The 16,298-nt window shown below is 45.4% G+C and overlaps 1 protein-coding gene across 1 annotated transcript; it reads left to right on the forward strand.

The window, feature by feature from the left end:
* Window positions 1-2,856: 2,856 nt before the first annotated feature.
* On the forward strand, window positions 2,857-15,644 carry LOC309381133 (uncharacterized protein). The gene is made up of 6 exons (XM_081931674.1): window positions 2,857-2,987; window positions 9,094-9,595; window positions 9,731-9,812; window positions 10,059-10,141; window positions 10,804-10,930; window positions 11,494-15,644. Exons 2-6 carry the CDS (start codon window positions 9,179-9,181, stop codon window positions 13,182-13,184), a joined length of 2,400 nt encoding a protein of 799 aa, XP_081787800.1. The 5' UTR covers window positions 2,857-2,987; window positions 9,094-9,178; the 3' UTR covers window positions 13,185-15,644.
* The last annotated feature ends 654 nt before the right edge of the window (window positions 15,645-16,298 follow it).

Consider the following 16,298-nt stretch of genomic DNA (forward strand, 5'->3'; position numbering starts at 1 on the left):
ACTCAAGGTGGGGGGAGGACGGGATTGAATATCTTCTCGCCACAGAGGACACCCCGGCCAGCGCCAACAGGTGGGTGCCGGATTACGCAGTGCAGGAGCAGTTGCTCAAGGAAGAATTCCACACACTTTTCCCGCACAAGCCTATGCCGGCGGGCTTTTTCGAGGATTGTCTGTTCACACCCACACTCTCGGCCAGCACTTTCCGGGGTTTCTCGTCAGCTGAGGACTCGGCTCAGGGAGGCAGCTCCCCGGAGGGATCGCTCTCAAGTTTTGGCACGGGGGGATCTTATTGGTGGGAAGACCAGCCCGAAGTGGGTTGGCGCAGAGACGTGCCGAAGGGTCCCTGGGAAGTGGATCCTCTTCAGGCGACAGGGGGAGGGGGGTCCTTGGGTGATTTGGGGGCGGCATCAGATTTTGAGCACGCCGCGCAGGAGATGGAAGCGGAGGAGATCGCCGTCGACGAGCCCATGGGGGACTTCCCGGACTTATCCCGATGGTTGCATGCCTCAGGGGACGAGCTGTATCCCGGACTCACCCCCACAGAACGGGAGCACCCGGAACCCGCACCGGAAGAGGGGGAGGGGGGAAGGGGGGGCTTCGAGGGGGGGATGGATGTCAGGGGTTCAGAAGGAGAGACACAGGAGGGGGAGCAAATGGAGAGTGAGGAGGAAGAGGACGAAGGGGGTGCAGGCAGTGACAGTTACCAGAGTCGTGACTCAAGCCTCTCTAGCGAATCGGAGGACTCACAGAAGGGAGCACCGATGGCCAGAGCGAGGGAGGTTCCAGGGGAGAAACCTCAGGAGGGAGGGGCCAGCGGGGAGTCCCTGAGCAGCAGCTGGAAATCGGGACCAGCTTCCCCACCTGAGCGCAGTGGGGAGGGGGAGTCCCAGGAGTCGGGACCAGTGTTCTTGCCACCGGCGGGAGGAGAGGAGGCAGGGTTGGCCACGCCCACATCCGGAAGCGGGGAAACGGTCAGAAGGAAGGTTACCGGCTGGGCGCGCGCGCCAAGTTCAAATGTACAGGCGAGCGGCACAGCAGGGAGTCCGGACAGGGAGCCAGGTCCTAAAGCCCGCCAGAAGGAAGGGTGGAGCTCAGGGGGGTCAGCGTCAGAGGAATCGAGGAAAGAGATAACCCCTGAGGGCAGAAGGACCCAGCGTAGGAAGGAGCAGCGTAGGAGGTGGAGCAAAGCTAGAATCTTAAAGTGGTGTGGCTTTAGCAGCGAGTCAGAGGGGACTTAGCCGATCTAGCGTCAAGACGTGGGGTCTGCGCGCCCAGAGCTTGGAAATGGAAACTAAACTTCAATAAAGACTTTTGTATATAAGATCCACTGGGCGTTGGTCCTCTGTGAGCTGGGACCTAGCGGCAGTCCCTGACAACAGGTAACAGTCCACATTGCCTGGGGAAGAGTCATTTTTCCTCTTAGGTTGTCAATGAAATACTATAAAGTGTTGGACCGTTGATGAGGGTGGTGTTTAGATTTTACTTTAGATCAACCAGATGGAGTCTGATCCTGATGTGTGTATGTGTGGGGTGTTTCTGGAGACTTTTCTTCTGATAGAACAAAAGAAAAGAGGAGTCCTCACCCCAGTAGTCTGTCTGGGTTGGAACTTTGGAGATTCCAAGTGCTAGAAAACGAGACAGAAGCAGGAAATAAATGGGCACTGAAGTGGGATTGGGAAGGAGAGCGGCTCTTGAGGACCCCACACCCTCTAGCCTGGTGGACAAATTGCACCGGGTCAATCACAGTTCTGACTTCATTCGTTGAATGGAAACACAGAAAGGCAGGAGGAACTAAGCTCTTTCATCTCACAGAAAACCCTTCGGCTGCCTGCATTGTAAGTTTTCTTTTCGGAGGGTTAGAGTCTTACTGTACTTCTCATTATTCCTTTTTTTGTTTGTTTTGTTTTTTCTTAAAGCTAGGGTAAGTGCTGTGGTGCAGTCCAGCCCTGGTTCCTAGCAAGACTCGATATTAGAACAAAGTACAGTGGTACCTCGGGTTGAGTACTACTACTACTACTACTACTACTAATAATAATAATTTATTATTTACACCCCGGCCATCTGGCTGGGTTTCCCCAGTCACTCTGGGCGGTTTCCACAAAGACCAAAAATACACTAAGATGTCACACATTAAAAACTTCCCTGAGGAAAGTGGCAAAGGAGTTGATTTTATATGATTGTTAAAGCTAGGTAACTTCCCTGAGCTGTCAAATCGAAAGGATACATTTATGCATAATATTTGTAGCATTTAACAAGATGTGCCCCACCCCCGTAATTTCCGTAACAGGAGGAACTGCAGGATCAGGCCACAGGAGTCCCCGCTCTGCTCCTTGCTCGTCCCCCCCATGCATGATCGGAATAAGCCTCCCACGCATCCTCTTTGGGACTCCCCTTCTCCCCTTTGCACCCCTAAGCGGGGAGAGAGAGGAGACTCGCCCAGCAGGCGCCTCCTAGGCAGCGCTTGGCTTGCAGAGAGAGACAAAAGCCAAGGAATTGTGCTCTGGAGGACCTGCCTCTCCCCCGCCTTCATTTCCTCTCCTCTCCTTTCTAGGAATCCAGCGCGGCTCCTTTTAACCCTTGCAAAGCCGAGACACCAAGCTTCCCCCCCTCCCTCTGCACTTTCTCTCCTGAAAGCAGGAGCCCCGTGCATTGCGCACACCCGGAGAGCATTCATTTTGGGGGGGCCCTCTTGGCTGGGAGCATTTCCCCCTGCGCTTCTTTTTGCTGGCCAAGGCAGGGAGCAGTTCAGATCCCAGACCAGAGGGCCCCCCAAAATAAAACCTCCTGGGCAGAGGGAGGGAGGGAGGGGTGAGCTCGGCTTTGCAAGGGTTACAAGGCACTGATCTGCACTCCTAGAGAGGACAGGCAAGACAGGGGGGCAGGTCCTCCATTGCAACAGCCCCCCCCCCGCTTCCTGCAAAGGGAGGCTGGTGGTTTTTGTCTGTCTGCGGAGCAATCCCTGCCTTCGTGGCGCATTCTGGGATCTGGTGAGTCTGGGGGAGAAGGGGGGGGTCCCGGGACTGCAGGGTGAGTGTGCTTGGGGGGGGGGGCTGCTCAGCTAATGTATGTGGGGACCCCCAGGTCTGGGAGCAGAGGGTCCTGCCCTAGCCCTCCAGGAAAAGGCAGGGTGGGGACGTGTTTGCAGGAAGCCTGGCGCTCTAGTCTTCCTTAGGATCCCCAGGCTTCTTGCAACTTTGCGGGGGGGGGGTATCTCTGCATGCAGAGAAGACTGTTCAGGATCAGCCCCAGGGACGAGCAGAGGCTGCAGCCGGACGGGGCGTGAAATATACGCAAAAGATCAAAGGAAAACCTGAGCTGTGCAGTCCATCAATAAGGAAGGCGGGGAGGTGGAGGGCCGCCTCTGCCCCAGCTATAATCCCCAGATTCCCCTGGCATGAAGCACAAATTTTGGGGGTAGGGTTCTTAGCAACCCTCAGCATCCTTAACTGGGAGACCCTCTCCCACCAACTCCCTCAGCCTGGACTATACAACAACAACAACAACAACAACAACAACTTATTATTTATACCCCGCCCATCTGGCTGGCTTTCAACAACAACAACAATTTATTATTTATACCCCTCCCATCTGGCTGGGTTTCTCCAGCCACTCTGGGCGGCTTCCAACAAAATATTAAAATACAGTAATGCATCAAACATTAAAAGCTTCCCTAAACAGGTCTGCCTTCAGATGTCTTCTAAAAGTCTGATAGTTGTTGTTCTCTTGGACATCTGGTGGGAGGACGTTCCACAGGGTGGGTGCCACCACCGAGAAGGCCCTCTGCCTGGTTCCCTGTAATTCCCAGAGTTTCCTGGCAAAAAGATTGAATTTCTCACACACTCTTAAGGGGGGTATCTCCTAGGAACGCCCAGCACCCTTTACAAACTACAGTTCCCAGGATTCTTTGGACTCTTTAAAGTGGTCTCATCCTGCTTTGCAGATGCAGCGCAGAGGGGGGCCTGGTAGTGTGTGTTGTGTTTTTGTGTCTGTTTTTTAATAACTTTTTATTGGGTTTTATGAACAGGCATCATCAGAAGAATAAAGGATAAGGGAAAACAAAAGACTGAATCTTCTCTGCATCACACAAATAGCATAATATATGCACAGGAATATCTTCAACGCATGGTTCATTATTATTGGAGAGTTCTCAGTTCATGAATTGGTTTAAGCTAAAGCAGAAAAGGGGGAAATGGGACAGAGAAGAGTTAACAGATAACTTTGAGCATCTTATAGCCAAAGGCCTGGCCAGGAGCCCCTGGGGTTGCACTGAGGTCAAGTGTGAAAAATGGTCATTTTTCCTCCTCTTGAAATTGAAATACTTTATTGTCACTTGTACAACTTGTATACCTTGAGATTACACTAGCACCCCCCCCCCTCAGCTCTCTTAGTTTACTGAAAGTCAGTTGCCCTGTTGTTCTCTTTTCATTCAGCAGCCTAACAGCCCACGGATAGAACAGATAGAACAGCTTGGCGTGACTAATCCTGCTTCTATATCTTCTGCCCGAGGGCAGGAGACCAAGTAAGTGCCGGCCAGGGTGTGAATCATCCCTGAGAATTTCCCTCACTCTCCTGAGGCAACCTTCTTCCGCTATTTCACGGGACAGCCCATAATATCTTGTGCTGGATTCACCACCCTCTGTAGGCACTTCCTATCAGATGATGTCAAACCAGCGTCCCACACCCTGATGCAGTATAAAAGGACACTTTCTATTGTGTCCTTCTATTGTGTCCTATTGTGTAGAAGGAGATCATCAAATGTTGATTGACATCATTCTTCCACAATACTCTCAGGAGATGGAGTCTCTGTTGAGCTTTCTTAACCACCTGGGTTGTGTTGATTTTCCCAGTAAGGCCTTCACTGAGATAAACTCCTAGGACTTTAAAGGAAGAGACTCTCTCCACACAGCGGGGCTAGTTCTCCTCTCTTCCTCTGAAAGTCCAACACCATCTCCTTTGTCTTGATGATATTAAGGTGCAAGTTGTTCCCTAGGCACCATGGAGATATTTTTTGGACCTCCCCTCTATACGCTGATTTGTCTCCACCTGTTATTAAACCCATTATGGTGGTGTCATCTGCAAACTTAATAATTGCAGTAGACGGGTCAGATGATACACAATCGTATGTATACGATGAATACAGGTAGGGACAGCACACATCCCTATGTTACCAATGAAACAATATCAAGTAATTGGTCTATTGATGAACATGGGTTCAAAGTGAAGATAGTAGTTTATGTTTAAATTCATATTTAGATCAGCCAGGTGCAGCCCAATCCTGAAGGGGTGGGGATATTCCTGGGGAGGGTTTTTTTCTCCCTTTCGTGATGCTGTGTGTGTAGCTTAGTGATGCCAAAACCTGGAAGGGGAGTTATGGCGGTAGAAAAGGAGGCATTTCTTCAGATTCTTGGGGACCTAAGTGAACCCCTGGTGTGAACACCTCAAATTGGGCCCCAAAATGACCAAAAACAGGAATGAAATGTCTTTTCAAGGGTTGTTGAGGAGATTCAATGAGGAGGGGCAGATCCATGGAGGCCACCTTGAGCTCTCTGGAGGAAAAAGATTGGGGGGAAATATGGTTAATAAAGAGAGGGAACCCAGCCGATAATGTGGTTGCTCCATTTTGGACCAGGCTGTGAGTTGTTGTAGCAGAACCCACCGCTAGCCACCAATTAATAACGCGGCAGACTCACCCCACTAACTGCCCCCCATGAAATATAGCGGATCCACCGCTTGGCAGGCCAATTACATGCATTTCTGCAATTTCCCACAGGCTCCCTTGTGAGGATCTTGTGTGAGGGAAAACTTAGTGATTTAGAGTCTTAGGAAAGAGCTGAACGAACAAGAACAGTTTTATTTACAAAAGAAGAGGTTCATGAAACAAATTTGGGGTCAGGAGATGCATTCTTTCAAATAAAAGTTAGCTTCTTACTTAAACTAAATAGAAAGATGTCACTGTAGTACATGCACAGCTTTTCTTAAACTTCAGTTGCTAAAAGCTCACTTGTTGCACTTCAGTTGGAAGTTCAGGTTTCTACCATAGGAGGTAAAAGAATTAACTTGGTTTCTGTTCATTTACTTCGTTATGACCAGGGTTACACTTAAATACTTTTAATACAGCACAGCTTCCTTCTCAGCCTAATACTTTGGTTCCTGAGCGAGGGGCATTTCCCCCCCCATCCGCCTCTCTCTTAGTCATCCCACTCCTGAGGGATTTCCCACAGACCCAGGGGATCCTCTCAGCCCTTGTTCTTGGTTTGGGGGTCTTCTTTTCCTGGGAGATCTCTCCCCTCCTGACTGGAAGGAGACCCTGGTTTAGTCCGTCTTCCCACAGCTCCTCCCTCTCCTGCCTCCTCAGACTCAGCCCTCCAGATTAATTCCTGCCTCCATATTCTCCCCAGACCCTCCACTGGGTCCTCTTCCTATCTAAGCTGCTGCGAGGCTCCTTCTCTCGAATCAGAGCCAGTTCTCCCTCAGACAGAGATAATAATAATAATAATAATAATATCCCCACCTTCCCTCTTAGATCAAAGCCAGTTTTCCCTCAGACAGAACCTCTTCGATTATTATTATTATTATTATTATTATTATTATTATTATTATTAAATCCCCCTCTCCCCTCTCAGATCAGGCCCTGCCCAACTCTCCCCCTCAGAAAGGCTCCTCGGATTTTCCCTCCAAAAGGGCTGGCAGCCAATCAGAGAGAGAGAGAGAGAGAGGCTCCCGCCCTCTGGCAGAATCTCTGAGGCGCTGCCCCCTCCCCGTGTCCCTCACAGTTGCCTTCAAGGGCAGCTGCTCCACATGGAGGGTCTTGCGATGCCCCATCTGATCCTGAGTGGGGAGCCCCATGGCCTTGTCCCCTTGGCCCCAAGGGATGGTGGCTGGCAAAGGAGCTGGAGCTAGAAATGGGCCCTGGTCCATCACTGAGGCCACCTGAGCCTCCAGGGGTCGTGTGGAATGCAGGAGAACACCCAGGAATATATGGCTGGGGGTGGGGAATATGCTATGTACCATTATTGTTATTGTTGTTGTTGTTGTTGTTAATATTGATTACCTGTGCTTGACCCTAAGTTCCCAGGACAGTATACACAATATTAAGCACAGTTTAAAACCACTTGCAATCACAGAAAGAAGATTACACCTAATTAACTTGTTTTTAAGTGGTGTCCTTAGACCCCACCCACTTGGCCCTCAGGAAAACAACAACAACAATTTTATTATTTATACCCTGCCCCTTTGGGGGTACCCCACCCCATTACCATGTCTTTAGAGTGTTGCAGATTCCAAGTGCTAGAAAACGAGAGAGAAGCAGGAAAGAAATTGTCCCCAAAGTGGGGGTGGGAGGGAGAGCAACTTTTGAGGATCCCAGGGTTAGGACCCCCACTCTAGATTAGTATCCAAATTACACTCCGTATTCGATCGACTCCTATGTCGATCACACTTCTGACTTCGCTCTTTGACTGAAAATACAGACAGGCAGGGACAACCAGGCTGCTTCATCTCACAGAAATCCCTTTAGTTGCCGGCATATTTTGCATGGTCACTTTCTTTCCCAGGAGGGCTGGAGGATTGATTATTTATTTATTTATTTATTCAGATTTTTAAAAATTCCAATTATCAAACAACCAACATAAAAAGAGAATTCCGAAGGATCTCCTGAACTTCCCTCCATCCCTTGGTGGGTCCTTATATTAATCTTTTCCTTCTGCATCTTGTCTATTAATCCAAATCTTTTAAATCTGTTATACCAGAAATTCAGCATTAAGCCAGAAGTGTTATTATAATCCTACTAATAATTTTAGTTGTTTACAATGGTTTTTTTAGGTAAATTATAGATTTTCCCCATTCCTTATTAAAATTTGGGTCTTCCTGGTTTCTAATTCTTCTGGTCATTTTTGCCAATTGGGCATAGTCCATCAACTTAATCTTCCATTCTTCTCTGGTATGAAGAAGAAGACTCTCTTTCCATCTCTGGGCTAATAACATCCAAGCAGCAGTGGTCACATACATAAATAGTCTTTTCTGATCTGTTGGAATTTCAGCACTTAGAATTCCTAAAAGAAAAGCTTCAAGTTTTCTAGAAAAGGTTATTTTAAACATTTCCCCCCAGTGCATTATATATCACCTCCCATAATTCTTTTACTACCTTACATGTGCCTTCTTTTCTCTTACATTTCCAGCATGTATTTGACCTTGTTTTATACATTTTAGCTAGTTTACTAGGAGTTAAATACCAAAGATACATCATGTTCATAAAATTTTCTTTCAATGTATAACATGCTTCAGATCCCAGCTCCATAGCTTCTCCCATGCTGTAATTTGTATGTTATATCCAGAGTCCCTCACCCAGTGTATCATAACTGATTTAACCTGTTCATCTTTCGTATGCTATTCTAATATTAATATTTTAATATTAATTTAAGCATTTTTGAAAGCAATTTAGTCTTGTTTTCTAACAGCTCTTTTTCAAATTTAGAGCTTTTATTAAGAAAACCACCTTTTAATCCATCTTAAATATATCATTTAGCTCATGGTATTGTAACCGATCAGTTAATTCTTCTCTTATACTCTCAAACCTCTTAAATCTTAGTTGATGTCCTACTTCCATTAACCGTTCTTTGCAAGTTGCCCAGTCATTTCTCATACTGAATTTTATCGCTTCCTGTGGGTCAAGCCACCATGGTGTTTTTTGCTCTAATAGATTTATATATTTTCTCTATACTTCATAAACCGATTTTCTTACTTTTAGGAAAGCTGTGTGTACTTTAACCTTCTTGTACCACAAAAATGCATGCCAACCTTATCTATTGTCATGAACTTTGAGATCTAAAATTAGTTTTAAAATAATATACATTCCCTTAGCCAGCATAAACAGGATGCTTCATAAAAGAATCTTAAATCTGGCAGGGAGAATCCACCTCTATCTTTAGAATCTATCAAAGGAGGGCTTCCTTTGTTAAAGAAAGCTCAGACTCTGGGCTGTGGTGGAATCCAGCCCTGGTTTCTAGTAAGACTCATCCATGCTTGCTCAGGTAAACTTTTTCTTCTCCTGACCGTGTATTAGTCTTATAACAAAACAATGTATTTGCTTTGTAGGATTTGGTAGCACTTCTCATTAGGACAAACAGAACTGGGCATAAGACCAATCTTCCGATCTCTTGGAGGCTTCCTGAGAGCCCAGATGGATGAGCTAGACTCAGCTGGCCCTGAAGCAGGAAGAGACCATGCCATCGAAACTGAGAGCAGCGGGGGATTATGGGAAATCTCCGTTCAAAAGATCCTGGGTGAAGAGGACACCCTCCACTCAGATGTGCAGAGCCAGCGGTTCAGGCAGTTCTGCTACCAGGAGGCCGAAGGACCCCGAGAGGTTTGCAGCCGACTCTACCGCCTTTTCCGTCAGTGGTTGAAGCCAGAAAGGCATACAAAAGCTCAGATGCTGGACCTGGTGATCTTGGAGCAGTTCCTGGCTGTCCTTCCACCGGAGATGGAGAGCTGGGTGAGGGAATGTGGAGCGGAGACCAGTTCCCAGGCGGTGGCCCTGGCCGAAGGTTTCCTCCTGAGTCAGGCAGAGGAGAGGAAGCAGGCAGAGAGAAAGCAGGTGAGAGAGACTTTCCTCAGGATACCCTCAAGAGGCTCTGAATGATATGGGAGAACCATTTATTTTTTTGTCTCTGCCACTCCTTTTCTAATCTTTCCCCTCAATCTCTGTTTTGAATCCGTGTTGCTATATCAGGGAACGGTGATCTTTGCAGAAATTGACCCTGATTCCTCTGAGGTAGAGAGGACTGCATTGGACACCAGAGAGACACCCCTGGGTGAGATCTGTTTGGTCACATTCTTTGCAATCTGTGGGTTCTTTTCATGTTTTTGAGGATATTTGGGGTCAAGAGCCTAAAGGAGGGGATATGTATTTTTGCACAACTAAAATACGAAATGGGTACCAACATCAAAATGCACTCAACTGGTGGCACTTTTTCAAGGCCTATCTGTAGTTAGAGATGCGCTGCTTCACCTCTGAGAGCACACACCCATGGCTTCCTACTTACCTTTATCTCTCACAGGTGACAAAAGGATGCTGGCAAGACCTGCTTATCTATCTTTTCATGGTGGCAAAGGAGTAGCAGCCGTTGTGGAACCAGATCAGGTAGGAAGAAGGAGCACTGTGGGGAAAGAGGCTGAGGGGCAGGGCAGCCAGGGTGCCTCTGGGCCAGGATGAACCTCTCTCCTCTTGGCTTCTGTCAGAGCTGCCATTAACAAAGGCTGAACATGCCATTCAAGGAGGTTTATGTGCTGAGAATAATGAACAGCTGTCTCACCTTAATTTGCCTTCTGAGTGCTTGTAGTATCATTTACCACTGGTTGCTATTTTATTTATATATTGATGGTTGAATATGAAAATAGTAGTTAAACCATACAAAACGGTTGCCAGGAGTCACCTAAACAGCCTCATCAGTTGCACAATGGGGCTTCCCCCCCTCTCCTCCTGCTCTCCGTGCCCCCATGCGCCCTTTGAAGCTTTAGTACATCAGGAGGGTCCCCAACCCAGAACTGCACATGGGGAGGGAAGAGAGAGAAATGCTTGCAGAGACAAAATGTTTTGTAGAACACAGTGTGATGTTCCATCCATTTAAAAATAGATTAATAGCCATCATTAAAATACAAACTAATAGAATGACCTTAAGACATTAAAAGAAGCATCCATAATTAAAATGTGCAGCAAAAAAAAAAATCCGTTAAAATAAGAAAGAAATGTGTAGTGGATAATCTGTATGTTTTCTAAGAAGAGAAACTTTCTTTTTCTTTTAGGGACCAGTGTGCTTTGAAGATGTAGCTGTTCGTTTCACAGATGAGGAATGGGCGTTGCTGTATCCTGACCAGAGAGCTCTGCATAAGAAAGTCATGGAGGAGAATCGTGAGATCATGGACTCACTTGGTAAGGCTCCCTGTTGCGTCACAATATCTGTTTTGAAAATCAATACATATCTCTATGTGCAGAACCTCCTATATTTTGATGGGGCTCAATATTGCCACCAACAGCATCTAGGACTCTGACACCTCTACAGCTCACCTTGAATGCACATCTACAGCTATCTACTGTTTAGTCTGAAAATCTTTTTCTCCCAGATATGCCTTTTTAAACCATAATCAGGTTGGTCTTAAATGCCTGGTCCTTTTTATAGGCTTCAGAATTATTAGGGAAGTCGAAATAGCTCCCTGGCAGGTTTTTTCGGTTTTGCTTGTGTCGGCTTTTGGTTGATCAAAGAATCCAAGATGTGGCCAAACAAAATCCATCCTAGAAATGAGCCAGGCTTTTTGAATCTCAGGTTCCCATAAAAATCCCTGTTAGTGCCAGTAAACTAAGGCAGTGAACCCTGTGAGATCTCACATATAACTCCCTTCTGTACTTAATCTATCACATGTGTTTATGAGCAATGTTCAATAATTTGGGGCTCCATTTCTTGCCGAGGCTCTAATCCATTTCTCTCTTTGTTACAGGTAATGATGACTTGGAAATTAGGAACGAGGGGGACCATGACATCATCCACACAGTGGAAAAGACATATCAATATTCAGAGTTTGGACAGAGCTACAGTCAGAGTTCCCATTCCACTTCCCATCAAATAAATTCCCATCAAATAAATCCCATTTGGAAGAAACTGTATCAGTGCTTGGAATGTGGAAAGAACTTTACTTGGAAGAAAAGTCTCATGTCTCATCAAAGAATTCATACAGGGGAGAAACTATATTACTGCTTGGAATGTGGAAAGACCTTCAGCGAGAGGGGCAAGCTCACGGCCCATCAAAGAATTCATACAACAGAGAAACCGTATCAGTGTTTGGAATGTGGAAAAAGCTTCAGTGAGAGGGCCAATCTCATTTCCCATCAAAGAATTCATACAGGGGAGAGACCATATCAGTGTTTGGAATGTGGGAAGAGCTTCAGTCAGAGCACTCATCTCACTTGCCATCAAAGAATCCACACTGGGGAGAAGCCCTATCAGTGCTTGGAATGTGGAAAAAGCTTCACCTGGAAGAAAAGTCTCACTTCCCATCAAAGTATTCATACAGGGGAGAAGCCATATCCGTGCTTGGAATGTGGAAAAAGCTTCAGTGAGATGGGCAAGCTCACGGCCCATCGAAGAATTCACAATGGGGAAAAGGCATATCAGTGCTTGGAATGTGGAAAGAGCTTCAATAAAAGCGCCAATCTCACATCCCATCAAAGAATTCATACAGGGGAGAAACCATATCAGTGCTTGGACTGTGGAAAGAGGTTCAGCCAGAGTGCCAATCTCACAACCCATGAAAGAATTCATACAGGGGAAAAACCCTACAAGTGCTTGGAATGTGGAAAAAACTTCAGAGAGAGGGGCAATCTCACGTCCCATCAAAGAATTCACAGTGGAGAGAAACCATATCAGTGCTTGGAGTGTGGAAAGAGTTTCAGTAAGAGTGCCTATCTCACGTCCCATCAAAGAATTCATACAGGGGAGAAACCATATCAGTGCCTGGAATGTGGAAAGTGCTTCACCTGGAAAGAAAGTCTCACTTCCCATGAAATGATCCATACAGGGGAGAAACCCTATCAGTGTTTGGAATGTGGAAAGAGCTTCAATAAGAGCACCTATCTCACATCCCATCAAATAATTCATACGGGGGAGAAGCCATATCAGTGCTTGGAATGTGGAAAGACCTTCAGTCGGAGCACCAATCTCACAGCTCATCAAAGAATTCATACAGGGGAGAAACCATATCACTGCATGGAATGTGGAAAGAGCTTTACCTGGAAAGAAAGTCTCATTTCCCATCAAATAATTCATAAAGGCGAGAAACCATTTCAGTGTATGGAATGTGGAAAGAGTTTCAGTGAGAGTGCCCATCTCACCGCCCATCAAATAACTCATACAAGGGAGAAACCCTATCAGTGCATGGAATGTGGAAAGAGCTTCTGTAAGAGGGCCAATCTTACTTCCCACCAGAGAATCCACACTGGGGAGAAACCCTATCAGTGCTTGGAATGTGGAAAGAGGTTTAATACAAGCACAAACTTCCGACGACATCAAAGTATTCACCGTGGGGAGAAACCATATCAATGCTTGGAATGTGGAAAGAGCTTCAGCCAGAGCACCCACCTCACTTCCCATCACAGAACTCACAGAAGAGAGGAACAATATCATTTCTCGTAATGTTGAAAGAGCTTCAGTCAGAACATCAATCTCATGACCAATAAAATAATTCATACAGGGGAGAAACCATATCAATGCTTCTAATGTGCTAAGAGCTTCAGTCAGAGAATCCATCTCCTTTCCCATGAAAGATCTTCCAGAGGAGAGAATCATAAAATTGTAGCGATCGATCGACCCTGAGGTTCATTTACCCCAATCCCCTCAAGGCTGGAATCTCAGCTAAAGTATCTCAGACAGATGGTCACGCAATCCTTCTGTGGGAATTCCCTTACATTGTTGTGTAGCTATTATGGTATTGTCTAAGTTCTTGTCTGATGTTTAGTTGGAATCTCCTTTATTGTTACTTTAATCCATGTCTTCAGGTCCAGCTCCCGGAGCAAGAGAACACAAGTTTTCTTCATCTTCCATGTGACCGCCCTTTTGATCTTAGAAGATGGCTATCGTATCTCTCTCGGGCTCCATTTGTATATAAAGTTGTATGCACCTGTATCAAAGTAATTCATAATAATATGTATAGTATAATAGAAGATTTAAGGTACTGTTAGCTAGGAAGGTGGGGCAGAGTGAGTTTGGAATGCTGGGGTGAGAGGTGATTGGCTGAGTTTCAAAGGAGGTTTGAATAAATACAATGTCTGAAAAGTAGTCATAAACAATGAATGAAATATTAAAAATATACAATTAAGCTCAACAATTTCCACAACAATTGCAACAAGATCTAAAATAAATACACAACAGCCTCCCCACCCTGAAATCCCTACGCCCCAGAGCCTGTTCAGCAGGCTCAGCCTTTGCAGCTGGAGTCAGTCTATCGGTTTGGGCCCTCCCAGGCCAGATGGGAAAAGGCCTGCAAGGCTGAGAGATGGCCAAGATGGTCTCTGGCCTCTTCAGTAGAGACGGTTGGACGGTGGAGTGGAGGGTGAGAGTCGTGGTTGTTGTGAAGCAACTTTGGTTAAATTAGGAATAGAGGAACAGCATTATAAAACCTGTTGTTACAGTTGTAATAAAGTGACAAAAATGGAAATGGGGACGTTTGAAAGCATTCGTTTATGTACACAAATTTTCATTGAAACCTTTATTTTTTAAAAAGTCAGTTGCATTCCACCACACATCTCATCCTTTGCTACATTAGAGCTGAAGTGTTCTGGTAAGAGTGGCAGAGGAGAAAGGCAGATGTTTGGTGAAAGACCCAGCTCACAGCTGTGCATCTTTTACCAATGTGGATTTCAAGGGTTTATTTTAGCGTTTCTTGTCATGGGCCCAGTCCTGTGGAACATCCTGCCACTAGAGGTTCCGTAGGGTCCTGCTGTGCCAACTTTTAACAGCCTGCTTTTTTTGTTTCTATTGCATTAAGAGTACGTACACCCCTTCAAGGAGCTATTGATGCTTGTTTTAAAATTTTATTTTTCCTGTTAACTTGTTTTTAATTAACTTGCTTTTAATTTTAATTTTTATGATATCAATTGGTTTTATGTTCTTATATTGCTCTAAACTGCGGTAGTATATTTTGATGATACAGCTGTCTATAAATACTTAAATGAACAATCCTGTAAGGTAGTTTAGGCTGAGAGACAGTGACTGGATGGCCCTGAGCTTCGTAGCTGAGCAATACTCTCTTACCTCCCAGTCCTCTTAATATGACCTGTAATCCCATCATCTTTAAAATAAATGAATAAATAGAAATGATGGCTTTTGCTGCAAAGTGGACAGTTAGTTGCAAGGGTAACTTTTTGCATTGTCCACCGTCACATATGAAAACCAGACGAGAATACAGTCTTCCAAACAATGAAATCGAAATAAAGTCTTTCAGAAGTTCATGAAAAGATGGCGCCTTGCCCCAAAGACTGTCCATGATGTTGGGTTCTGCAGCTTCCAGAGAGGAATCTGGCACAGTCCATGTGCTCCTGGACTAGGGCACCCACCTTCTAACCTGGAATTAAACAACTGGTCACAGAAATCATATCACACCCTTTAACCTGCTTAGCTATTGGGCTGTCCTGTTCCTTAGGTCAAGAAATCTGAAGCTGCGGAACCTTGAGACTTTGTACACACCTTTCATTTAAAGCACATTTCCCCTGGCACACACAACCCACACCTGAATTTATTTTGAATTGTTGGGTTGTTGTTTTTTTTAAAAAATGTTCCTTTAGTGCATTGTGACTTTTTGGGGTTTCTATATAGATGGATAGACTAGAGATACTTCGGTGTCAAAGCAGAGTATCTTAAGATTTAATGTTACAGTAGAAATGTTCCATTTCATATATGGTAAAGTATCATAAAATTTGTTTGCCTAGTGAATTCATGGGAGGGGGAATCATTTGCACTATTCTCTGAATCTGTTTGCATGGGTTTAATGTTGTTTGGAGACAATAACTCTCAGTAATTTCATTTTATCTATGTGTTTGTTGTGTGTTCAGCACACATAATTGCAGATGAGACTAAATAAAATGCTTCCTAGGAAAATCCCTTGGACTGCTGCTGTAGTGTTTCAAAGTGGCTTCATTTATTGCAGAAAAATTACACCATAGTTGGCTCATTAATCTGAACCCCGATGAACCCTGCTGCTTTCTCCCAATTTCTTAGGTAGAAATAACTGATAATGAAAACGAAGAAAAGAGGCACACCCTTTCCCCAAAAACGTTTAGAATCTAGTGAGCATCATGGAGAATTTCAGCACTTAGTCATGCGCCTGCAAGCGTGGCCGTCTATAAAAAGTGCAAATGTGTAAGTAGATGCTCACATACTGCCATGAATTAACAATTAATCCTCCTTTTAAATATAAAAGGTATGTATTACAGTGCTAAAGTGGCTCAAGAAAGTAATTGCTGTGGCAGCTGACATTTTAGAGAGCAGAATGCCACTATGCTAACTAACCTGGAAAGCTGTTGTGTTATCTCTGTAGGGATAAGCCTGGGGTCGAACACTGCATGACAAGCAGATGCTCTACTACTGTGCTGTGGTGATTCCCCATATTTGGTGCTGCCACCTGATTAATGAAATCTTGGGCAAGGCATCATTTGTCTCTTCAATGTTGTGTTCTATATTGCAAACTGCCCTTTGGTCTCTTGATGAATGGCAGTATCTCAAGGGCATAAGCCTGGGCAGTGTGTATGGAGG

This window comes from Podarcis melisellensis (genome assembly GCF_964234715.1).
Source record: "Podarcis melisellensis genome assembly, chromosome: 12".
Lineage (NCBI taxonomy): Eukaryota > Metazoa > Chordata > Lepidosauria > Squamata > Lacertidae > Podarcis > Podarcis melisellensis.

Excerpts from the sequence above, each read along its gene's own strand:
- LOC309381133 (XM_081931674.1), top strand. The coding sequence starts at position 9,179 with ATGGATGAGCTAGACTCAGCTGGCCCTGAAGCAGGAAGAGACCATGCC. Across the intron at positions 9,596-9,730 it reads AGCAGGCAGAGAGAAAGCAG|GGAACGGTGATCTTTGCAGA; the intron begins GTGAGAGAGACT and ends TTGCTATATCAG. Across the intron at positions 9,813-10,058 it reads CACCAGAGAGACACCCCTGG|GTGACAAAAGGATGCTGGCA; the intron begins GTGAGATCTGTT and ends TATCTCTCACAG.